Below are 25102 nucleotides of genomic sequence, written 5' to 3' on the forward strand. Positions count from 1 at the left end.
CTGCGCTCTAGTTGGAACTAATTTGCCTCAGAAGTCCTTGGCAGCTTTACTAAATACCTACTCCTAATTATAAATACTATGACCTAGATGAGGATTTGTAGGTAGAATACTGCTACAGAAAGATTTATATTCTTTCATAGGGTTCCCCTCAGACTATTTCATTGTATCTCAGTAAGATGCACCGTATGGCTTGAAACACTACTTTAGGACTATATAAACTACATTCTCTTGCATGCACTTCTCTGAAGGTTTTAAGGATCAAGTCTGAGGAAAGAAGTAATCTTTCCACATCAGTAAGATTATTTTAAGCAAAAACCCCCAACCAACAAACCACCATGACCTTTGTAGAAATTGCGTTACGTCACTCTTTGCTGTGGTAGACATGGCTTATCAGGAGGAAACATGCTGGGTTAATTTAAAGGTTTTTTTTTGCTGGATCTGGAAGAGTGAGAGTTTCTGGAGCAGACTTTTTCCGAGGTCGGTCTTTGGGAACTGTTAGGAATTCAGGAGCATCTGTGGAGAGAGGAGTTGATGGAGCACTAGATGGAGCACTGCGAGTTGAAGAAGGCATGGAAATGTTAGAGATCGATATTGCAGGTGGGAAAATCCCAATCTTCTTGTTGGTAGCTTCCTGAGTTGCTCGTTCAAACTCTCGGACTTCATCCATTGTCATGTCTTCAACAAGAAGGAGAGAAAGATAAAGGCACGTTAGAATAATTTCAAATGGTAATTTCATTAACTCAGTTAAACTACTTCCATGCAATTTCTAAATCAAGGAATGATTGCTTATCATGCATATCATTAAGTGATTCTCCACATGAATGCCGTCCTATTGTAACGCATTGCATGGAGGACAATAAGCAGCCAACGTAAAAGGAAACGAAGATAAGTACATTAATCACATACTAATAGTTTCTCTTCTACCTGGGTCTGAACTGAATAAAGAGCGCTACCTCTGTAATTGCTGGAAAAATCCAGCCATTTCACAGGCAATTGAAGAATACATTTAGATACACAGTCAGCAAGCAGAATTTTTCAGAACTTCAAACTAAATAAAACTGAGAGGTTGGGGGTTTTTTTTGCATCTAGACTATGAGCATGAACAGGTAAAGGGCTGTCACCAGTTTGTTCATCTCTTGTAATTATCAAGGCATGAAAAATTCTCTCTGTCCTCATGCACAGCTTCTGTTGACTTCTAGTTGCAGCTGCATGCACATAACTGAGCCCGGTTTGCTTTTCTACTAACAAAGCCTAAAGAATTCCCTCTCACTTCATAAAGCCACAACACGCTTTCCAACTCTTCCATCCCGAATCTATACTTAAACATTCATGGCCAACTGACAAATCCACTGCTTAATTCCCTGCAAAACAGAGGCAAAATGAGATGAGAGGTCAAAGCCACTCTGCAATGGAAAATCGGGTCTACAGAAAGCTTTAAAAGCAGTGAAAGTCTTCTCATGCAGGTGACAAATATGTCACAGTGCTGTAGAAACCCACAAGAGGGCAGAACGATCCCAGCATAGATGTGCTCCGAGATGAGCCGTACAAAACTTTTTTAATAAAATCCCAGAAGAATGACATTTGCTGCAAACGGGCAAGCTGAGCACAAAAATCAGCAAGACTTTTCTGAAACCTGCTGCTTCATGTCTACATTGCCTGCCAGATGTCCGCTGAGCCAACTGAAATAAATGTTATGGTTTTCACTGAACGTCATGTTAAATTTGTAAATTTGAAGTATTTCATTAAACCACTTTATAGATTCTTTGAGCTCCGAAAGCTCAAAAAACCAGAAATAAACACACTAGCATTTTAATCAATTTAAAATTCTCGCACATTTGGGTGTCTGAGACACAGGACTGGCAATGGTGCTTACCATATGCATGACAAAATCCCGTATTTTCAGTACCTCGATATTTTTTCATGTTACCCAGCTGCATGCATCTGCAGCCTTGGCTGCAAATGTTATGTAGAAGCAGCTTTATGTTGTATTACAACATCTTATTAAATAAACAAAAGCATGCATGTTGCCAGCTGCCTTCTCTCTCCCTTGCAGACGACATTCCAGGGACCTTTTCAGCCTACATTGCTGTGCCAGTTATTAGGAGTGAGGAAGAAGCTATTTTCAAATCTGAGATAAGTGGTGGAAATAAACAGATGGTCTCAGAAGAACTGTACCTACTTGTGTTGAAGATAGATTTGAACCTGTTTTGCTGATTTACATTTTGTTTCATGCTGTAACAGTGTGCGTAGTGTTTCTGAACTCAAAAGATTTAAAAGCACCCTGACATCAAAGGGATCCCGTGCATTCATTTCAGCTATTTTCCACTGAGGACTTCTGTACAACACGAAACAAAAGTTGTCTTGGATAAATGATAGTGAAAGAGGACAGGAAGATTTCTCAATTTACTGGCCATTTAAGTGAAGATTGGTTGAAGTCTTACTAAGTGGTATCCTCCAAGACTGTTCATTTTAAATTCAGACATGAAATACTTACTGTCCCTTCAGTTGACTTTGGCTTTTTAGCTTACACTCGCTTTAAATATGCTTCCATTCTGATACACAGTCAAGTAAAACAAGTCCTTACCCTGAGCTAAGATGGCTCAGACTCTCTTATTTTTTTCATTAATGACAAATTCTGTGCTGCCCTCGATGGCAGTTTTGCCACATGGCAACTACGGATGGCAGGCTTCATTCAAAACCAAATCCTGCAATGTAGAGCCAGAGTCGGAACTGATTCTCAATTTAATGTTCAGCTACGGAGTAACTTTGATGTCAATGGAGCTGCAGCATTACAAACACAAGAATCACCTTCCTGGTTATTACTTAGACGTCTTCTTAGGCTGGTGACAGTTTTTCCTAAGAACAAAGGGAAGACCTCAAGGCTTATCCCTGCAGGCCTTGCCCTACACTGGTTACATGAGTAAAAACATCACTGAGTTCTACAGCACAGTTAGTAGAAATAAAGGAATCATAACATTTCAAAAGCAAGTATCATCGCATCTTTTCTATTTGCAGATAGTAATAATTTCTAATTTCAGGCCTCTACTTTGAGATGCCCAAATTAGGAACTTAAATACTTTATGAAGTTTCCAGAATCTGGATCAAAGAACCTACTCAGAAACCTGCCCTTCTCCACAAACTACTGTTACATACTTCCGAAAATACTTCTCATCTTGTTGGTAGATAATCAATGACAACAGTAAAATTAGTTTGAAAAGAGTGAATAATTCATTAGCTTTTTGTTTTCTTGGTAGAGCAAACAATTTTATCAGTCCCATAGAAATTTTCCACTCCCCGTGTTCCTGGCTTTTTGACCGAAGCACTCTGAACTCTCACATTTTTTAACTATTCAAATAATAGAAGGTGAAACTGATATTTCACTTCCTCTTTATGCATCCAACTGAAATTTGAGAATTGTGTTTTCCTAGAAGCCAGGGAATTGTATATCAGCCCAACCCCACCCTTTCTTACATCAGTGGCAGTTTACAGTGCAAATGAAAGGCAGGATTGCACATGGAGAAAGATTCTGTTCCTACTGAAGCAAAACCTCCCCAGAATTCCACTGACTGGTCAGCAAGATCAGTTGGTTGCTCTTCTCTGATCTGTGCAGGTGTATTAGCTGAGGATGGGCAATATGTTTTAAAAATTAACATACTCTTGCTTTGGCATGGCTCTCTATTTCATCCACAGTAGATGAATGTTGATTGCAAACTTTAATGTTGGTTTTTTCATGCATATTTTTCTCGTATTCTCGAACATCATCCATAGTCATATCTGTAAAAAGTTCAAAATTGTTGGCATTTTCCATTGATTCAGTGCAAACTTAATTTTTTTAAGGAGAAGGTTCTAGGAACGCGTAGTCTTTCAGCAGAAGCCAAAATAGGATTTAAAAAAAAGCATGGAGCAACTAGCTTTATGAAAATTGACTCATAAAGGTAGTTATATCAGCCAAGGAAGGTGTAAGAAGGTTAAGTCAAAGGGAGTCAGAGAACAGGAAGGAGTGGAAATTGTTTAGGAGTAACTGTGTAACATAAGGTAGGCAAAAAGTATTGAAGTGCAGGCCTTGGCAAAGGCCAAGATCTTCTAAAAATATTTTAGAAGATCCCTTAGAATAAAGGATAGATACAGAAATACTATAAATATTTACTTACCTCTCCAGGCACTTTCAAAAAGATTTTATGTTACTTTTGAATAGTACATCTCATAACCAGCAAGCATTCTTACTGTTAGTGCACACATCAGCTTAGATTCCAGAAACTAACACTTAATTATACTGTTAAGTGAATTAATAGTGAATACGTTAAGAGTTTTGTAGCCTCAAGCACTTTAATGAATTATAAAACTTAGAAATATTCTACAGATCAGGCTGATTCTACTGGTAAGATCATTTATCATTGTCTAGGCATGCCTAGTGTTGTCAAATTAATGCATGATCTATTAGGTGCTTGCTATGTAACTCACAGCAATTATTACAGATGTTAAAAAGATCTGTCATGAACCACACTTCCAGTAAAAACATAAATAATCCAGTTAGTTGACTCGTGACCTTACTCTTCTGAGCATTCCCATGAGTAAGGTGTAAGTGAACGTGAAGGCTGTCAGAACTTTGGTCTGTTCTTTACAACGGTTTGATAACTTCAGAGCTTTATGAAAACAGCCATCAAATTTTTACTCATAAAAGTTAAAGAGCATTTTATTAGCACAGTATACTTGGAAATGTGTACCACTTTTGGTAATGTACCCCGTGGTTTTGTTCTTGGGGCTATAATTTTTCTCAGGTTTACTCTATGTGCCACTCGGATTTGCAAATTCTTACATCACGCCACTCCTTGTTATATGATATGAGGCTCTTGCTACATTTTACGAGACAGCTTTTAAGGAAAGATACAACTTTAGCTGTTATAGCCCTAGCACAATGTAATACTTCATCAGTGAAAGTGAAATGCAGTCTAAAATTTTGATCAAAAGGAAATACGGAATACCACTAACTCATATTCCTTTAGCCTTTTCCTTTTACTGTTATCTGGAATGAAAAACAAGCTCATAAGCCATGTCAATAGCATGCTAAGAATGCATTTTGCCAAGCAGAAAACATGCTCGTTATTAGTAAATGACACTGTGAAAATATATTTTCTTAATAATACAGCTAAATACAGTTTAGTAAATTTAATGACAAGACACATTCATACTTACAGTATCAGTAACAGTAATCAATCAGTAATACCCGTAACATAATGTCTTGTTTAATAATTAATTAACATGTCATACATGTAAAAAGCACAAACCCTGTGAGCTTATTTCATAAAATATAATTGGCTGGTTTGATATTCAGATTACTCTGCACTACTGAAAGTGCCCATTCCTACAGCTGGTTCATGGATTCAGAACAGTTTTTGCATGCAGCTGCTGTTGAATCAGACCCAGTAGGTTTTACATTTATATCCATTTTTCAGAAAGGACGTTAGAGCTCCATCTTTTCTTTATTGCAGTCCATATTAACAGTCTAAAACTTTCCTAAAAAGCTGAAATTGTGCTGGATCAGAGGCCTTAGGAGTTTGCAGTATGGAAATGCATGTTAATGTAGTCTTAATAAGCAGCTTTATTCAAACCCGCCTGCGGTTCTCCATATAGATGACTCCTGCCAGGGGCAAGGCATCTATCTGCCCACAGCGCAGGGGGACTGGACTGATGCGTATCCTCCGAGGTTCATGGGACGTCCAGGTGTCCCTGCATGCTGCCTAAAATACAGCCATGTTACAAAGAACCTGCCGTAAGGGAGCTCTGTCTGTTCCAGAGAAACCGAACATAGTTCCGTATCTTTCATGAAAAACTTATACTAGGACCTGATGGTCTATGAAGGCAAATAGAAATCTGTTGTTAATTGTCATAAGCTTTGCGTCAGCCCTTTTAAACGGGCTAAATTTGGAAAATACTTACCGTACCACTCATCAACCCAGGCAAAAGCCTGCCGGTGACCAATCAATAGGATATCTCTGACTACCTGCGAAACAAGGAAAAGGTTAAATACCTCTGCGGCAACAAAACATTTTAGGAAAGTAACACTGTTGTCTTTCAACATGATTTAAAGTGAAAAATATTCTGACAGTTTTGTCTCTAAAAAGGCAGGCCCTTGAGAATCAGACATATTGGCACTCAAAGTTTGTAGTCCAACCTCCCACTTGAAGTGGATCTATTGCCAACACTGGATCGCATTAGCATGGCATGGGAAACCATTTGGGAATGTGTAGAGAATCCATTAATCTTTGGGAAATTAGACTGGAACTCTTCTTTTTCCTTGTTAAGTTTTTTAAACATGCGGAAGGTCAATACTCTGAAAAATGTTATCATTTGGTTGTTATGCCATTAATTAATTAATTTTTTAGTAGACTGACTGGAAAACCTTCCCACTACCTATTTGTAAGAAATTCTGCACATCATTGTATCATGTATGGTACTCATGTATACTCATAAATACTCCAGCTCAGATATTTACCACAGTAGTGAAAATGTTACTGATAGTTTTTCTTAACCTTAGACCTAAGCAGCTCCAGGCTTTGTCAAGTTTATACTCAGAGATAATGTCTTTTGCTCTGTTGCAGATCTTTCACAACTTGAGAGAGGTCTGAAAGCAGATTCGGCTGAGCTCCCTAGCTTCTCCACAGCCATAGTTACCTTCCTGTGCAGGGTAGTACTCAAGTTCTGCTTATGTGAAGGGTAAGAAACCGCTCCTGTTTCACTAACCTTGTGTACAAATTGCTCTACTCTGGTTTGAAGTCCCCACACTTCAAATTTCACAGTCACAAGTTTGTAGGAACACATAATTGGCTGATGGGTCTCTCTCCAGCCTTCTTTTAATTGGCCTCGCCCAGTCTTCTGTGACTTGAAATATTTAGGATCCTGCAAAACAAAGAAAACACGCTGAGAAATGCAGGAGAAATGCAGTCCTGTTTGTCAGTTTGCTCAAGTAAATGTTTTGATAAGGCATAAAATATGAAAACGTGCTAATAAACACTATGAAAAAGTAATATGAAATTGACTTAAAAAAGCACTAGGATATACTAAAATCAACTCCTGCCTTTATCCAACAGCTAGTGAATCGATGGCAGCATATTCTTGGAGATGCTTTGACAATCATATTGTCTAAGGCATTTTCTGCTATAGGAAAACATGTTATTGCAAGTCGTTACAATATAATGTTATTTATGGCCTTCGGGGGAAAAAAACCCAAACCCTTGCTGCTTCAGAGCTTGCTTTTCCACTGCTCCCTCAGTGTGTCTTACCAGTACTGTCAACCGATGCTTGTCTTCCTGAAATCATGTCCAATATGAGCTGTGACACATCAACACCGGTGTGACCCTGACAATGCCGTTTTACATTTTAAGGGAACCTGTATATCCAGGTGGGCAGCTAAGCATGAAAATCCTCCAATTTAGCCATTCCTGGTTACAACTGAGTTACAGTATTTTTGGGCAAAACACTGAATGACTAATTTCAACTCTGTGTCTCTTTTACTAACTGGAAAAATCAAACAAATTGGTGTTGAAATTACAACAGCAAGACCAAAAAAACAGTAAGGAGTTAATTTTAAGGCTTACTTTTATTACAACATACAGTTTTATCTACCAAAGTGTTATTTTCCATACTGGTATAATTCCATCTCATTTTATGTCTAACCCTGCTAATTACATCTTGTCAATAGAAATAATTTACGGTTAAACATTGATTTTCAAAACTTGAAAATAATGTAGTTTCAGTAAATCATAGTGGAGCTTCTAAAATCTGTCTTCAAGAATAACCACCAGTGCTCATCTGCGTTGCGTTCCCTAAAGCTGAGATCTGGGAAGATCTTTGAAATCTATCCTTTGTTATAAAAGCAGTTAAACATGTATTTAAGTATGTGCTTAAATTATGTGTTAAATGGAAGACAATCAGGAGAAAAACTAACAAATCGATAAGACTCCTCTGATCTTAATTTTCTTTCATTCATTGTGAGCTTATATATCATTCAGTGTTCCTTTCTTCTAATGTTTATAGTCATCTCCTGACTTGGCTTCTGATTTTACCCATCAACTGAAGCCCTGCCATTAAAGCTTCTTTACAAAGTTCTAATGAGGTGATAGTCTTCCTTCTCTGTGAAAGTCACTGCTCTTATTGCTCACATATTCTTTTCTAAATAGAAACTTCAAGCTCGCAGTATAATAAGGTTTCAATGTTAAATCACCACAGAAAACAATTCAGAGTCATCATACATCACAGCAACGCACCACTGTATATCACAACTCATAGTCACACGCTGTTGCCAATCTTCTCAATCAATAAAGCTTGACCTCAGACTGATCTAGGTATTTTCTGGTTGAAAGAGTTGTTTTATAACTGATTATTGCCTGAAGCAATCAATATAATAAATAATAATAATAATAATAATAATAATACCCGGGAAGAACTAAGATGTAACATTCAGAAAGGAAAAAAAAGGAAAATCAAAGGGAAATAGTTTAAAGTAAGGGTGTGCTGTTTCTTAGGTACACGTTTGGTGCTAGTATGATGGAGCCATTGTCTTGATCAAGCATTTCAGATACGCACTTTAATAATATTGAGTGTTATGCAGAGATACTTTGTATCCCTGCGGTGATAACCAGACCTATAATGGAGTAACTTCCGTGCAGTCCAAAGGGAGTTAATGTAATGAATTTGGGTCAGTATCAAGCATTCAGAATTTATAAATAAAAATTAAGCAATGAACAACTACCCTGCATGACAGCTCGGTCACGCATAAAACTTGTGTCTTGTTCAAACTGCAAGAACCGCCTGGATGCTGTGAAAGCAATGTTTTGCTTTGTTTTGGTTTGGTTTTGTGAAGTTAACAACGCAGCAGACAAGGGGATTCATAGTGGAAATTGTTCTTAAATTGGTGACCCACAAAAGTCCACTTACTGCAAAGCAGTTCATCCATGACATCACTCCTCGTTGCAAATTCCTTTAACAGCACTCAGAGATGGCATCTTTGCTTCCCTTTATCATGTCCATTTTTCCTGAAGGACATGATGTTTAGTCACAAATTGGCTGGACAGTTTCAAGCAAAGAGCCAGGCAGTGATGGACAGTTTGGGCAACTCATATCCAATAGCTTTTATGGAAATTCCTGCCTTTCGGAAAACATTAATGTATTGGTACTGATGAATGGAAGCCAGGAAGAAGAAAGAATCCAGAGGAACAGATTTCCAGACTGCTGTGTGAAAGATCAAGATAGTAAAGATTTTACCAAGTGCTTGCTCAGGTGAACTAAAACTCAACCTTTATCACCATGTTCCTTTCCTGAGAAAGGTTGGACCAGATGATCCTTGAGATCCCTTCCAACCTGGTATGCTATGATGCAATTCTCTGGCAGCTGCACATAAAGATCGCCTATAAGCGGAGTAGTGGGATGTAAGGTACACAGCAACATTAAGCAAAGCAAACTTGAGAGTTTAATCTCTGGGCCATCACTTCAAAGGGCGTGAGTGTTTTAGTGGTTATCATCAGTAAAGCTAACATCACTGGGCTTTCTACCTGGATGCTAAAAAATCGGGTGTTTAAAAAAGCCTTGGACTATTTTAGAAAGACACAACGGCTCAGCAATTGCCTGTGCTATGGTTCATGTGAGGAAGTATTTGGGGGAAGAATCTCTGTATTTAGCTCTATATTTTGCCCATCTTTACACCCTTCCTAGGCCTCTGCTACCGGCCACAGCCTCAGGGAGCACATCACGCCAGAAGTGCCTTTGGTGTGACCAGGACTCCTAGTCTTTTGCTCTTCAATGTCTGATCCGAAGCCCCCTGAAATCAATGAGAACTTTGACATAAAAGCCACAATCCAGAATGGTTTTATATGCCTAACTCATGGCTTCAAATTGTCAGATTAAGATTCACAGCCTAGAATCCTTTCTGCAATTAGGCACATAAGGTCCTTCTGAAAAAAAAATGAAGCAGGGACGATGATTTTCTATTAAATGCAAGCAGAAATACTATTGGTACACAGCACTGCTTCTCGCCTGATTTTCATGCTGTAACTCACTGCTTAGGTTAGTCACAGAGAACGAATTAGACTCCTGTGCCATGTTCACATCTCTCCAGGTCCCAGGAGGAAGCGCTGAGCACCTGCCTGTACCGGATCACGGCTGTTCTTTACTCTTCCTCTGAAAGGTATGGCAATGTGCAAGCATAGACCAGTGGCAGCAGGCTAGAGTGAAGCAGGAATGGTGGCACACCTGAGTTTGAGACATTTCTGTCAGAGATGGGAAACGGGGCAAGCTGATCTTTGGTCTGACCCCATTTTTATGTTATTATTTAGATCATTAATTTTGTGTGTGCCTTATTTTGGCTTCTAGCCGCCCGTGCCTTCCTTTCTAGAGAAGCCATCATGCAAAGAATACTGCGTCTATTCACTGTTTTCCCCTTAATTTACCTACAGGCAAAATCCTCAATCTGTTTTAAATGTAATGGCATAGCTAAAATCTTTTTGTTTAAATAACCTTCTCGTCCTTTTATCAGACACAATTTATTAGGAAAGCCCATCTGGCAAATCCTTTTGCTACAGAGGAGCAAAACCTACTCTGTATTTGCAATACATTATTGCCAGGTGCAGAGTGATTTAAAAATAGCACTTCTGCTAACGTAGCAGAAGCATCATTACCCATGAGCTGGGCTTATTTGAGAGTAAAATGTAAAATTACAAAAAAATAAAATAAAAGCCACAGCGTGATGGATGTGGTTTCAAACATATCACTCTCCCAGTGTTTCTTACTTTGGCCATGTCTAGTGGCTCCTGGCTCAACATGCTGATTGTTGGAGAGTCCGTTATTTAGCGTTTAGCATTTATTTACTTAACCCTCCTCCTGGGCTGCAGACATCATGGGCATCAGATGCGGACCTGTAACCCCCTTTCCCGGAGGCAAACTCCAACATGTTGACAATGTGGCACTGCGTTTTTGCGATGCCTTTTCAGATTGAAATCTGAAATGCTGTTTTTTACTTAAATAACAGAATACATTCACTGTTTACAGAAAAGTTCCAAATCTGAACGGGCATGCTTCCCCTTAGCTTTGCCATGGTATTAGGCATGATTTGAATATCCCATACTAATCTGCAGCTGACACCACCTCCTTTGTCTGCATGCTGGAAGCCTGCATGGAACATCTTGTTAGCCTTGTCACCGATCTCTCTCGAAAATTACTTGCTGCTCGTAAGGCCATTTCAGCATGCAAAAGCCTCCCCAGCCGACCGTGTTCTCCAGAGGTGGAAGTGCACTGCATTATGTCACACAGCCTGATCTCCTACTGGACGCTACTCATGTCCCAGAAACAAAGATTCTTCCTTCCTTTTAATGCATGGATTTGTTTTTTCAGACTCCTGTTACAATACATGCCACCACTGTGCTTCTGAAGTGCAGTCAATTCCCCCCCCCGCTTAATCTGAAGACTATTTTGTTTCATCTTGAATTTCAGAACCAATCCTTCATGGTTTTAATACATGTGATCTGGCATTTCACCATCAGCGGTAGTTGCTAGGTTTTGGATTTCAGCTTATACAGCTGGGGCTCTGGAAAGATTTATTGATGTAAAGATGCTACTATAGAGATTTATGTGGAGTCATTTTTTAAAGACCTTCCCCACCCCCCCCACCCCCCCCCCGAATTTCCGTTATATTGTATTTTCTGGAACAGCCAGCTAAATACTTCAGCATTGTAAATATTGGGACAGTCTGAGGTGTTAAAATATGATAATCCAGCCAGCCTTTATGTAAGCTCACCACTGAAGTTAGTAAGGAAAAGGACATTTTCATCTGTTTTTGCTACGCCTGTATTGAACCACCGCACTGGCATGTTGCACACGTTCACTGTGGGGGCTGAGGCAGCTGTATTATTGCAACTACTGTAATTTTCTGGCTCTGTAATGTGATAGAGGTTTTGTCATTCTGAAAGCACCTGGACAGTAAGCTGGACCTATTACAGTGCAGCTCTGTTAAAGTAAAAAAAGCCAGCAACTGAAGAACACTGCAGCAGCTGCAGGAAATCTTTCTGTTTGGAGGTAACTTAAAAAGTTTATTCCACTTGTCCAACTCTCAACTGCTTTGTTATAAACAAGAAATGAAACACTGTTAATTCTGAGAACTTGAATATGGTGGCAAAGAACATTTCGCTCAGCAGCTCACATCTACGGTAAATGTTTCATTTCAGTGAATGATGCACTCGAGGCCCTCGCTCTTCAGCATAACTCAGTTTTATTCTTTTCTATAATTCAGATAAACGTATATGTCTACATGGGGAATACATGATGGCTGGTGACACATATTAATTGATGGTAAAGTCACAAGGAAATGACTTTTAAAAATGTACAACTACTCTTTACCTGTAGGCTTGTACTTTATAAAGAAATATAAAATTCTGTATTCAAAGTAACATGTATGTTCTGATTTGGAAACATCTATAACTCCTTATAGAAAAACAGGCAAACCTGTTAGCTTGGATTCAGGTTTAAGCTTTCTCAATTTGGAACCTCACATTTAAACATCTTAAAGTTTAAGAATTTTTAGGTCCATGCTTGTAAAAAAAAAAGCTTTATTTAAGATGTAGCAGCACTGGTAAATCCTCTGGTGGCTACTTCACAATGAAGTTTGTAAGTGGTTATTAAGTTAAAATTAAATCATCTGCTTTGAGATACCCAGGATTTCTGCAGTCATACCTCCTCCAGTCTTCTACAAGGGCAACGCTTTTGACAGCAGAAATCAATATACCTCCACGGAAGACAGAATTGAACTCTGTGTATGTGTTTGTAACAGCTAACAAAACTGTCTCCTGATTCACTATTTACTTGGTGACTTAAGTTCTTTTCTGCGTGCACTGAGAGATAAGCCCTCTATTCTTAAGGGAATTCAAATTACTTGGATGATTCTGGTCAGTAGATCACTCAGTATTGTTGGCAGAGCTTCCTTTAAAGTGTTCCTCAGTGAAACAAGAGCTCTCCTTAAGCCTCCAGCTAATGAAATTTTTTACTTTTCAATTTTAGTTAATATTTAGAAGGAGAGAAGAGGCAGATATGTACAAAGTTGAATTCAATCATTTTCCCTTCAACCGTCGTGACATTTTCATGGAACACTTACCAGTACCAGCACAAGTCAAAATGAGCTATGCCATTCAAATGGAATATTACACATATGAACATCTTTTATACATTTTGTCTTTTTATGCGTGAATCATTATTATGTAAGTTAGAATGGAAGGAAGAAAATAGATGTGTTTCTAAGATTCAGGTCAGGACAACTGTAAAATAGTTTTTTAGATCATACGTGCTAGGAAGCAGAGAACGTTTGCTTCACTTGTTTGTAGTGAGCCTGATGCTATGTGTCCCTTGGATATCTCCTGAAGCCTCCTGGGGTAACTGCAGTGTTATTCCCTCGACTGATGATATCGCCATCATACATACGCAACCATATCTTCTTTTCATAGAAATGCAAAAAACAACACTGAAGCTGCTGTGGTTCATTCGATGATCATCAATGAGCTATTTGGTGCGCTCACGCAAAGAAAGGTCGCAATCAAATTGTAGAAATTTCATACAGAGGACTCTGAAAAACTTATGGTATTGACCCAAACGGCTTGTGAAGGATAACTGAGCACTTTAAAGCTAAAAATAAAGGAAATCACAAATACGAGCTTAATAGCAACTATGTAATTAGTGCTGTCTGATCATATCAGAAGTCACTGCCTACAAGCAGGCTCATAAGCATTAACAAGGAGCAAGCAGCTGAAGTAGTGTCTGAAAGGTTTAAATTATTTAAGCTACCTCTCTAATAGACAGTAATAACTAAATAATGAAATTTGCTGTTAAAACATTAAGTATATTTTTAACTGAAGAGGTATGCGCTTTCGTCAGGATATAAAAGAAATTTAAAGCTCATTTCTAGAAGCTGCTAAGTATGCTGACCCTGATACAGAACTTGCTTAATTTTAAGCACGTGAAAGATCCATTGAAATGAAGAGATTACTAACATGCCTGAAGTTAAAACCATTCCCACTGGCCTTTCTGGATTGCAGTCTGAACACTTATCCTATGGGATCTAATTCTTAAATCCTGAGGATTGTACTTCACTTTTAATCTTTAAACTTAGTATCAATTCAGATTAAATTATCTAAAAGCAGCCAAATTGCTGTTATTAGTGTAATACGTTTCAAAAGCTTACAGTAAATCATTTTTAGTTATCTCTGAAACTGTTATTTGGAAAACACAGATAGTTTCTCATTTACATGGAGTTACTTTTTTATGCTGTTCTGATGGAAAACAGACAGAAATTACATTCACAAACATTAAAAGTCTTTTTATAGTCCCTAAATTATGTAAGAGGCCTCATCAGAAATGGGAATTTGGCTTCATAGTCATCATTTGGTAGCATAAAACCCCCATAGTTTGTAAACTTTGGACGATACTGAATTCAACTATTACTGATTCGACATCAATTACAGTATGTGCACAGTTAAATGCTAAGGTGTTCCTACTATTTTGTATGAGTTCTGAAACAGAATTTGGTAGCCAACATACCTATCATCCATCACTACAGAAAAAACAACAGATGCTGGGCTATTTTTGTTTTTTTAAACCCATATAAAATTCCATTTTGCTTGGAATCAGTTGATTAGTCTTTGAAATAACAACACAAAGACTCTGAAATTCTTTTCTCACTTAACACGAGGATGGTTTTCTATATCATAGGATTAATCACATGGAAATTATTAATAGTTGGCTATTAAAAATGAGAAGGAAAGCTGAAAAGCTAAATGTTACCTTCATGTTTACAATTTCTGAGATGAAATTGGACACACAGAGATGAAAAAATCTTACAGGAATTCTTTAAAACACAGTCAAATGCTGACCTGTTCAATAGCAGCAGTTATTCCTAAATGGTACCAGAAGACCATAAGATAAGATGATGAGACCAATAAGCTGTTTCACGAGGTGTTATATAATTTTTGGTATGTAACAGATGGGTTTCATTATCTAAGGAAACTAATAAAATTACTTTTCATTCTACTGTAGACCCAATTTTGGTTTATGACCTGTACATAAAATTTGAAATGGGATCTATAAATGGAAGATAACAAGTACCTGACTTTTTTAGTCTGAAAATCATGTCTCCTGTGGTACAGAAATATACTCATTGGCAAGTCTTCATTTTCTATCCTAAAAATGATTATGTAGTCTCGTTTTGTAGTCAAACAGCTGCCATACTCATCGCTAGCTATGAATATATACTTGGCTCCAGGGGCAAATCATATTTCCAAAATCAAATGCAAGCATAGATCTGATCATTCCTCTCTAGCTACTTCTTGTGAACCATCATTTTTCAAGTCCGGGATTAAAACATTGAGACCTCATCTTCACTTGCACGGTGGTTGCTGATTTCAAAACAGTGATTGTGTTGACCTAAAAGAAACATGCTCTTCAGAGATGTGCACTAGCAAATATACATGGGAACAATTTTCAAGGGCATTTTAAGAGACTGAATGTGTCTGCTGCCGTTGATGCTTTTTGGCAGATTTACTGCAGTATGCGGTGTGCTTCAGTCCCTCTTGGTCTTCTGTCACGGTCACCCCTGAGCAACTCTGCATCAACCCTGTTCTCACTCCAGCACATCTGGCTTCGCCTGGGCTTAGGCACTTTGCAGGACTTATTAGTCAGGGCGGGATGCAAATACGGACAATAGTAATGTTTAAAACTGCTCAGACCTGCAAACACTTTGCTGAGCTTCATGATTCAAAGAAAAGTCCTTTTCTACTTTGAATGAATTCAGCTGAATATCAAAGGTGTGGCACAGGATATGTTCTGGTGAGGGTATGAAAGCATTTCAAAAGGTCGGAGGAATCATCTGCAAAAAAAAGTGTCGGGCAATCTAGATAGAGAGGTTGCTATCTGCTTCCCTCCAGTCAAAAGCTTTTTAAATACTACTGACCAGCAAGATTTCACACAAAAATAAAATTGTTTTGATTCCAATCAAGGCTTTCCTGCAGCCTCTTACATTCCCTTCTTCATCGTTTCACAGTCAGGCCGTCTCTTACCTCTGATTCTTTGTAATAGCGCTCAGGAATTTCATCGCTGGCAATATCAATAAAGCAGACTTCTCGCTCCAGATCTTTAGCTTCTTTGTCAAAAATCTGCAAGAGTTAAAGAAATTCAACACTGTAACAGAACAACACCCTTACAAAATCCACCTGGAATAATGGTTACAAGCAATTTCAATGACTTGCGCAACATAATGTATTTTAGGCTTGCACCTGAACAGCTTCTGATGTAAGATACTGAAGTTTTTCCAGGGACACAGTCACATTCTCTCGCCTACAGCAGACATCAAAGGGAAGAAAATGGCTGTTCTCAAGATCATGTATAAGCAAGGTGTTCCTAAGCAAGGTTAACAACAGTTTGATGAATTATGCCACAGACGTTTTTGGGAACAATCCACTATGTCAAATCAAGAGACAGTGGACTGTTAAATATAACACACCGTATTCAGCACGTACTGCTCACACCACTGTTCTTCCTTGTACTTTTTGGAATGGAGACTTTGGTCACAAATAGCAAAGTCAACAACTAGGATTGGTTTTATTGTATTCTCTAATTTGAACTAGATTCCATGACTGTGTAAAAAACCTGACTTCCCGGACTCAGGATGTTTCTAACCTTTTCACATTAGGGACAATAATGAAATGCAGGTGTGTCGTGTGAACGAGCCAGGCTAAGCTGCTGTTATACTGAGAACAAAATTTTGGTTGAACTGCCCGCAGTGGAAGCTGGAAACTTCCACTGTCCGTTTGTACACACATAAAGCTTATTTTCATTTTAATCCTTCAGGACCTGATTTTGAACACCAAGTCTCTCGTTCTATGCAAGGCAAATGATGGGTATATTTTGAAAATGCAGGTCACTTGCACCTGCAGCATAGTATACTTCTGTGCCTGTGTCCGTAATTTAATTATTTAGGCATCCTCGTGACCCATGTGGCTTAAGCTATGTCTGCAATAAATTTCTACTCATGATTCTGGGGCTTGGAAATAGGGACTAGTTAAAAGGCTACCATGAATTAGTGCCATAAAATTCAGGGAAGCTGTGCATACACTGTCAAGATCAGTAACAAGCTAACGGTGTGTTTTTTCCTTTGGGGCACAATGTTCTACAGCTAACCTTTCCAGGAAGCATAAATATTTTTGTTTTCTTTTTTAAAAATAAATGTAGTGAATGCTCTGTTAATTTAATTTCATTTCATCCTAGAGGAACAGGTAAAAACACAAAATGCCAGCAACTATTCGGTAACGAGAATGCTACTTTATTATTTTTGAAAGAAACGCGCTGCCCGTGTAAAGCATTCAAAGTGAGCAATGGACTACAAAGAGCCAGTATGCCAGCTGGTAAGAAGAGCTCCGCTCAGGAAATCGTAGTTCAAATGAATGAAAAGCTGAAGTTTGACTCCACAATTTTAACTTTGCTTGGTAGTTAACAGTACTGGAATAAAATAGGCAACGCTGAACGCTTACTGAACTGGACATAAAGCGTTAACATGCCTGAAACTGCAGAAGAACAGAACAAAGGGAAACTCCAGTCTGGTTCTGTTTATGTACTTATTTTCCTTCTCCAATCCTTGTTTCGCAAAAAATTTTGTGGATTATTTGAACAATGTTGAGCTGCAAAGTCCTTCCCCTGTAGTACTCTTTCTTTGAAATGGAGTACATTTTTTTTAAATAACTGTTATGTTTTATATATATAATATAGGCTGCTTTTTATAAGCTTCCTCGCTTGCTTTTTCCCTAAAGAAATTCAGGTTTTTCAGAGCAGTCCCTTGATGAAATCAGTTGAACTATTCCTGGAACAAGATGCATTTCACCATAATCTCTAAGCTTTAAATAAAATAATGGAGATTTCTCTTAAATGGACATTACCAGGTCAGCTGGGGCTCTGAATCAGTATATGGTTTAAGTACAAGCCTAATAAATTTAAGCACATGCATACCTCTGCACATTTGCAAGGACCTAAATTGGGACTATTACCCAGTATCGTATCTGAAGAAACGTGCCCTGCTCTATCACAGGCTTGATCCACATATTGCACCTCTAAGTAATATAGTTTTTCTCTCTTTAAAGTGCTTTGACAGAAGTGTGGATGACAGATGCCTTTGCCAATCTGTCAAAATCAGGAGGAATTTTTCAACCATTTCGGCTCTGCCTTACTTGCTGCTTAGGCTACCTCTGGCCACTTCCACCCTTCCAAAAGTTGTCGAATCACATTCTCGCTTCCCTTTGCTGGCAGAAGTTGTACATGATGATTTGTGCTTTTCCCCTTCTTAGATTTTCCTCACAAGATTTGCAGATAGAGATTTAATCTTCTCATTCTATCAGCAGTAGAAAATAAGAAGTCATTAGAGAACAAGACTGATTTCTTCCGTAGCTCTAATTCTCTTACTGCCTCTCCTAGCCACATAATCTGGGATTGTCTTAAAACCTGTAGGGAGGATGGGTTTATTGTGCTTGTGATCAAAGAGACTAGAGAAATGTAAAAGTTTTAAAGGAAGAGATTAAAGGCCACAAAAAGAAGCATAAGGCTCCCAATCTGTGCAACTGTATTTGCAAATGTGCAGCAAATGAATAGTGAGAACAATCTGTATCCTTAAGAAGATGATGTAGAAAGGCAGAATATTAAATATTATATTGGAAAGAACTGGACAGGCTTTACATTTGGAAGCCAAGTAATTAGCTGAGATTGAAATACACAATCAAATGGAAAACAAAGACCAACATTCAGGCTGCAGCGTCCTTTTTGCTGTGGATTTTGGTAGGTTTTTTGCGGGAGGCGGGGGGTTGTGACAGCTTTTTTGCAACAGGCAAACATTTATACGCTTCTACTTTCTCAGAGGAATGAAAACTCATCATTATTTAGACAAAAAGTGGAAAAAAGGTTTTAATTGTGTCATCTTTACAATTGTCAATAGTTTCTTTGGGGAAAAAAAAAAAAAACAAACCCCTGGCAGATGACTTTAGTACCTCAGGAAAAAAGGATCCTAAAGGATACTGTAGAAACATAAGTGCTGGTGTATTCAAATTTCTTCCCTTCATTTCCTCTTGGCTGACAGTGACATGTCCTAGCACATACTTTGCTGGTGTCTTCTCTTTTCCTTGCAGCCAAAGCCGGAATAGAGTCAGGTTATGAGACGATGGCAAGTTGACAACAAATTTAGTATCTTTTTTCTACACGCTGCTTTCCCATTTTTCTTCTGTCTTCAGGCTAAGATGAAGATGCTAGCTTCGGCCTCATTCAGACAGAGCTAATCCAAAAATCTAACGGCGAATCACCACAGCTAACCTGGCTTGGATATAAATACGATAAAGCCAGACTCAGCTGAAGCCACTGATTACATTCACACTGGCAAACTCCTCCCTCATCTCCTGCAAGGCCTCCGAGGGTCAAATCTGTGCTTGTTTGGCTTGGCTGTGTTCCATAACATATGATTCTCTCTAGTAAATGTTTTCTTCTTTTTCTTACTTGTTATGTTAGATCCAGATAGTCAGCCATTGCTGAGAAATGCAGCTAAGGCAGAGAAGTGAAATGGATAAGAGCTAAAAGATTTTCTTCCCAAACAGCAGAGCACTCCTAAATTAATTACAGGCAGGTAGTACGGTAGCAAACGTGATTATTTCCCCATGTGCTAAGTAATCAGACACCTGTGCCTATCTACGAACTTAAGCCAAAATAACTTCGTTCAATATACAACATGGAAATGTAATTTATTGAGATGAGAATTTCTGTTATAAATTGAATTTCATCTTCTACTAAATCTTTCTTTCAGTTAATATCTATGCCTGAAAGCATTGTTCTTCCCTCTCTGCCTCCCCATTTTCCCTGCCCTGCCAACAAAGCCAACAGGCATCCCAAAAAACTTAAGTCCTGACTTCACAGTAGCTGGACATCACAAGATGATATCTTAGTGGGACAGGCAGGCTATGACGTGAATGGCATGAAAAAAAAAAATCTTTAAACATTAGAATTTGAAATTAAATTAAATTAATCTCTGCCTTTCTCCCTATTATATTGATTCATTGTCACTGAGCTTCAAGAAAATGGAAAAAATACAATACACAGCTAGAAGAGCCCCCAAACTTAGATGCATATATGCACATATAAGCTTCTTTAATTCAAATATTAATACTTCCCTGAAGCTTTTCTCTGTATTTTCTCCCATCCCTGAAATGTAGTTTAATTATGCAACTTGCGGGTATTGAGCGGTTCGTATGATGATGAGCACTTTCTGTGAGTAGAATACATACGTATCCATCATTTGTAGGATGGTTGAAATCTAGATTTCAGAGTATGTGGATGTTAGAGGTTTAACTGCAGTAAGGACTGCAAGAATAAGCTTTTTATTTTTTCCCTATTAAAAAGGGGGAAATCTGGCACAAAACCTTCTTTCATACTTGAAATTCTAATCTCCTTAGATTGCCATCGTCAGAACTACTGGCTAGTCTCCAATTTATTATTACACCATCCTTTTGCAGGTTGTGTCATCTGGTCCACTTCAACTCTCATTCTTCAGAATGAAAAATTGGTCTAAAATAAAAACCCCCACCTACTCAGAACTTCATCTAGAGAGTTTTATTCAGTGTGTAACTTTTCTGTAAGTCATTTTCCAACCCCAGTTACCCCCGAAGTCCATTAACTTGGGGAAAGGATTACAGGAATTGACCAATTTCAACCTGTTCACTGGCTAAAACTATTTATGTGGACACACAAAATTGGGAGCAATTCTTCTATGGAAAAAGTCTGAATCTCTCCCCGAGAGCAGTAAATTTGGCTCACTGAACAGCACAGGACTATCACTGTCTGTCACAGAGTGGAACTCACGAAGGCAGTTACATATTTATCAGTAGCTTTGCTCCCGGCTCCTTTTTATCTCTGTGTCATGACTCCTCTATTATTCCATCTCTTATAAAATATTTCATTTAGATTTCCACTTTCTGAACAGAGAAATGTATTTTTATGTAATTATGCCAAAGTGGCTGTACTTCTAAGACCTTAACACACAATCAACAATATTTACTGGGATTAGTTCTTTTAAGTCACATCTATTTCAAGTGCTAGATTTACTAAATAACTTGAGTAGTTCATTTAGAAGAATCAAATAGAGGCACAACCATATTACTTGTTCAAACTCTCTGTCAGCATCGGCCTTATCTTCTGCAGTAGCCGTATGTGCTTGGTACACACAATTTGTAGTTATGTTCAACAAGAGAGCTCTTCACACAAAAGTAATTTTAGGTGAACCTCTCCACCTGTTTGCCTGTCTTTTTTGAGACTTATTGGAGGGGGGAAGCTTCACAAAATCCAGGTTTTCCATTGCAAATTATACAGGAAACAAACAGCTACTCAATACCATCATACAGAAAAAGTCCAGGTGCAAATAAGATGATCCCTAAAAGTGGCCCTAGCTTTGATTTTGCCAGGTTTTGCAGTGATGCCTAGCAATCCTTTTGACAATTTACAGAATGATATCCTGTGGTGCAGTGAGGCTAAGCCAGGGCACAGCTAAACCCATTTCAGCTGAAATCAGTGTTTCATGGCAATTTCCTTAAACAGTGAATTTACATTTAATTTACATGTACTATACCGAAGTTTGTTACAACCTAGTTTCATGTTACTAAGATAGGAGACAAAAATAGGGGAAAAAACAACCTTAAAAAGGGCAAAACTAGAGCAGCTTTTCTTCTTAGCTGGCTATTTAAAAAAAAAATTATTATTATTATTTTTTTAATTTATTTTACTTTAGTCAAATGTTTCACAACGAACACTTCAGAAATACCCACTAAGGATGAAGCATGATGAAGGACCCTATACTGCATAATCAGTCACTTGTAGGGCTGCAGAATTAGAACTCACTGTCAGGAAAGGATTTTCTAACTCTAAATGATGGCACTGCAATTTCCAAAGTCGCATATCAAATAATATCTGCCATTAGCTGGCTGCTTTTAGTGTGCTCAAGCTATTAATGTGTCAAATGATACTGGTGTTAATTTATAACTGAAAGGAATACAGAGCTGCTTATTGTTTTCATTTGGCCAACGGTCATTCCGAGTCATGCATTTTCAACACTGTTATCTTTGAAAGGCAAGAAACACGTTGATAATCTGTTTTTCTCTTGATTGACAAAGAATTAGTGCTGTATCCCTGATGGCTTCATCAGCATTACTGAGACATACACTTACAAAAACGCGCCCAGCGATACCCATACTTGGCATCCTGAAATTCATTCTGCCTCAAAAACTTTACTCCACACCTTCATTACTCTTAAGAATAATGTTATTCTTGCTAATAAATATCATGGGCGTTAAACAAAGACTACACTATCTTAAGATCTTGCATGTCATCATTTAATAGTCAAGATCCAGAGACTGAGTTCTCCAGAGCAAAATGTTATGCTACAAAGAGCAAGGCACTGTTAAATTTTACATAAAGTGAATTTCCATTATTGACAACTATTGGATTATTTTTGCAAGCTGTACTTTTTTACTTTCCCCAGATGCTATGAGATGGCAAAAATTCACTGCCCAAATACCAGCAGAAATGAATAATGTGACTAAAAATCAAAACAAAACAACAAAAACCAGGCAAACATCGTAATCCTTCTGCCACAAATTGAAAAATTGAAAATTGAAATGTCTCTGCGATTCAGAGATTTGCTTCAACAGTGTCTGCCTTCACTTTACCTTTACTCTACCTGCAGCTACAGATGGCTTTTTAGAAGTTTTCACCAGGACTAGACCATGGCATGCAAGAACAGACATGGAGCTGCAGCGCGTGAGCCATCGTGCATTGATTACAATATCCACTAGAGCCATGTGGTGGATCCTTTGTTATCAACAGAAAGCCTAAGTTGGTGCATTCCCCATTAAAATCAGAAATAAACAGAGTGTGTGTCTGTAGCGTACACTGAAATAAGGAAGAACAGAGATGGGAGAAAAGTCAGAGCAATAGACCATGTAGAATAAAATTAGCCTTATGTGACATAAATACTGACCAACCAATAGACTGTTAAAAGAAAATAATATCCACCCAAATAAAGAAAGAGGTTAACAAGGTCTGCTCATGAAAACCACAGAGTGATCATTTATTCACAAACAAGCAGTAACTTATATCACTCCTGCCTGTGGTTTCTGACCACTTCATCAATTAGATAACCTTAAGAATTCTCTTGTATTTAACTCACAGTTTTAATAATCAAAACACAGACTTTGTGTATCGATATTCAAATTCCCTAATTGCTAATTTTTCTTATGGGAAAAAAAGTGTGCACTGAGTGATTAATATGTGTTTTTATAGCTTGTCTGTGTTCCCTGAAGCTGCCTGTTGTAGGTACCTGCACCTCCCTCTTCCCAGCAGTTCCCACTGCAACCTTGACTTACGTAAACAGCTAAAGATGCAATATTTTCATCGTACTCTACAGATACCACCTACAGTGTTATTTACATTTTACAAACCATTCTAATTTTTAGAAATTCCATTTTGTAATTTAAAATAAAAAAAAAAAATTTCCTTTAAAGAAGTTTACTTTTTAAAAGGCCCGTGAGAGGAACACTGAATGCCCTGACTAATTGGTCTCGTTTATAGCACTATTAATGAAGCTATAAAGCTGCACGGTAGCAGTGACAATATTTGATGTACTAACATGTTCATCCAACACGGATCCTGTTTTTCTAAGGAGAGAGTTGCCATGCAAACCTGTAGATGCGATACAGCAAAATCAGCTGCACTGTAGCACTAGAAATCACAACTGGGTAGATTTATGGTATTCTGTTGCCATCTACACAAGCTTAGGTAGCTTTTTATCTAAATAAAGGGGTTTATTGTCCATTGTTCTTTCTGGCAACATTTCTATTTGTGCAAATCAAGTGCAAACTTTACCAGATCGGAACAATAGTGCCTTAAGCACATTTAAAATAGGTTAAAATGATGACAAAGTCCAAGACAAAGAAAAATCGAGTTCCAAAGCAGATATCATTATCTGTCACTGGTTGCTTCTATCATGACAATTGGGAAGAAAATGCATCAAGATATATTGCAGTAATTAGGCAGAATTTTACGAGGCAATGCAACATGTTAAATAAAATAATTCTAATAATATACTAGCCTCCTAAATGACAACAGGAACCCAAGAGCATTTATACTGCTCTATATTGAGCTATATTCCACTAATCAATAGAATAAGCTTTAGTATCCTTATATCTTATTATTGCTTTTTACAATCAATATCTACTTTATTAGGTAGTATGGAAATGAAGAACAGATCAAAGATTTCAAAAAACCTGTATGGTCTCAAAATACGTATCTAGAAATTGTTGAGTTAAAATCAGACATGCATTATTACCCTCATTACTGCAATATTAAAATTTATTTTATTAATTTACTAATATAGAAGTGATTTTTTTAAAATTAACTGTTTCTTCATCAGCCAAGGTTGATAGTTGCAATGAAGAAAAACGTGGTGTGTCTATGGAAACCTATAGAAATGGATGCTACGTTTCCTGTTTTTTTCTGATGGGGCAAATGTAGTGAGATTTCATCTAAACTTGTCTGATACCAAGGAGATTGACACTTCGCATTTTCTTAAGTGAGGTTTAAGCCTACCCATTGAGTAAGAGAAACAAGATTGACTCTTAGTCTTAGTTCTGAGGTGTTTGCTTTAACAGAAGTCTTTCCGCAGGCTCAGTGAGATTCCCCTGTATTTACTAACCTTCAGCATTTCAGTGCTGTACCACATCTGTGTCACCAGATCATTGTCACTGGATCAACAGCAAAAAAAGGTAGATCTTCCACTGGTTTATTGCGTTCACACTAGTGAATAGCATAGCACTCAGAATTACAAAATCAGGGAAATAAGGCTGGAATGAAGTCCTCTAATTCAGCTTCTCTTTCTCCGCCTCAGTTCAAGTAAGGGTCAATTAAATACATTAATCTTGCTGATTAATGGTTAGTCTGTGACTCAGGTACCCCAATATAAAGGTAATATAATATGACTCCACTGGTGCCCTGGTAAAAATTA

At 37.9% G+C, this 25102-nt stretch overlaps 1 protein-coding gene across 1 annotated transcript in view; it reads right to left on the reverse strand.

The window, feature by feature from the left end:
* Positions 1 to 415: 415 nt before the first annotated feature.
* Positions 416 to 25102, reverse strand: part of PITPNC1 (phosphatidylinositol transfer protein cytoplasmic 1) — a gene marked incomplete at its 3' end in the record, with an annotated part of 81147 nt that continues 56460 nt past the window's right edge. The window contains exons 6-9 of the mRNA XM_082007965.1: positions 16086 to 16181; positions 6738 to 6897; positions 5938 to 5997; positions 416 to 675 (exon numbers count right to left, since the gene is read on the reverse strand). Of these exons, the coding sequence (XP_081864091.1) occupies positions 416 to 675; positions 5938 to 5997; positions 6738 to 6897; positions 16086 to 16181 (576 nt within the window). The remainder of the gene's footprint in view (positions 676 to 5937; positions 5998 to 6737; positions 6898 to 16085; positions 16182 to 25102) is intronic.

The sequence above is a fragment of the Phaethon aethereus genome (assembly GCF_964289735.1).
Source record: "Phaethon aethereus genome assembly, chromosome: 18".
In the NCBI taxonomy this organism is placed as follows: Eukaryota; Metazoa; Chordata; class Aves; order Phaethontiformes; family Phaethontidae; genus Phaethon; species Phaethon aethereus.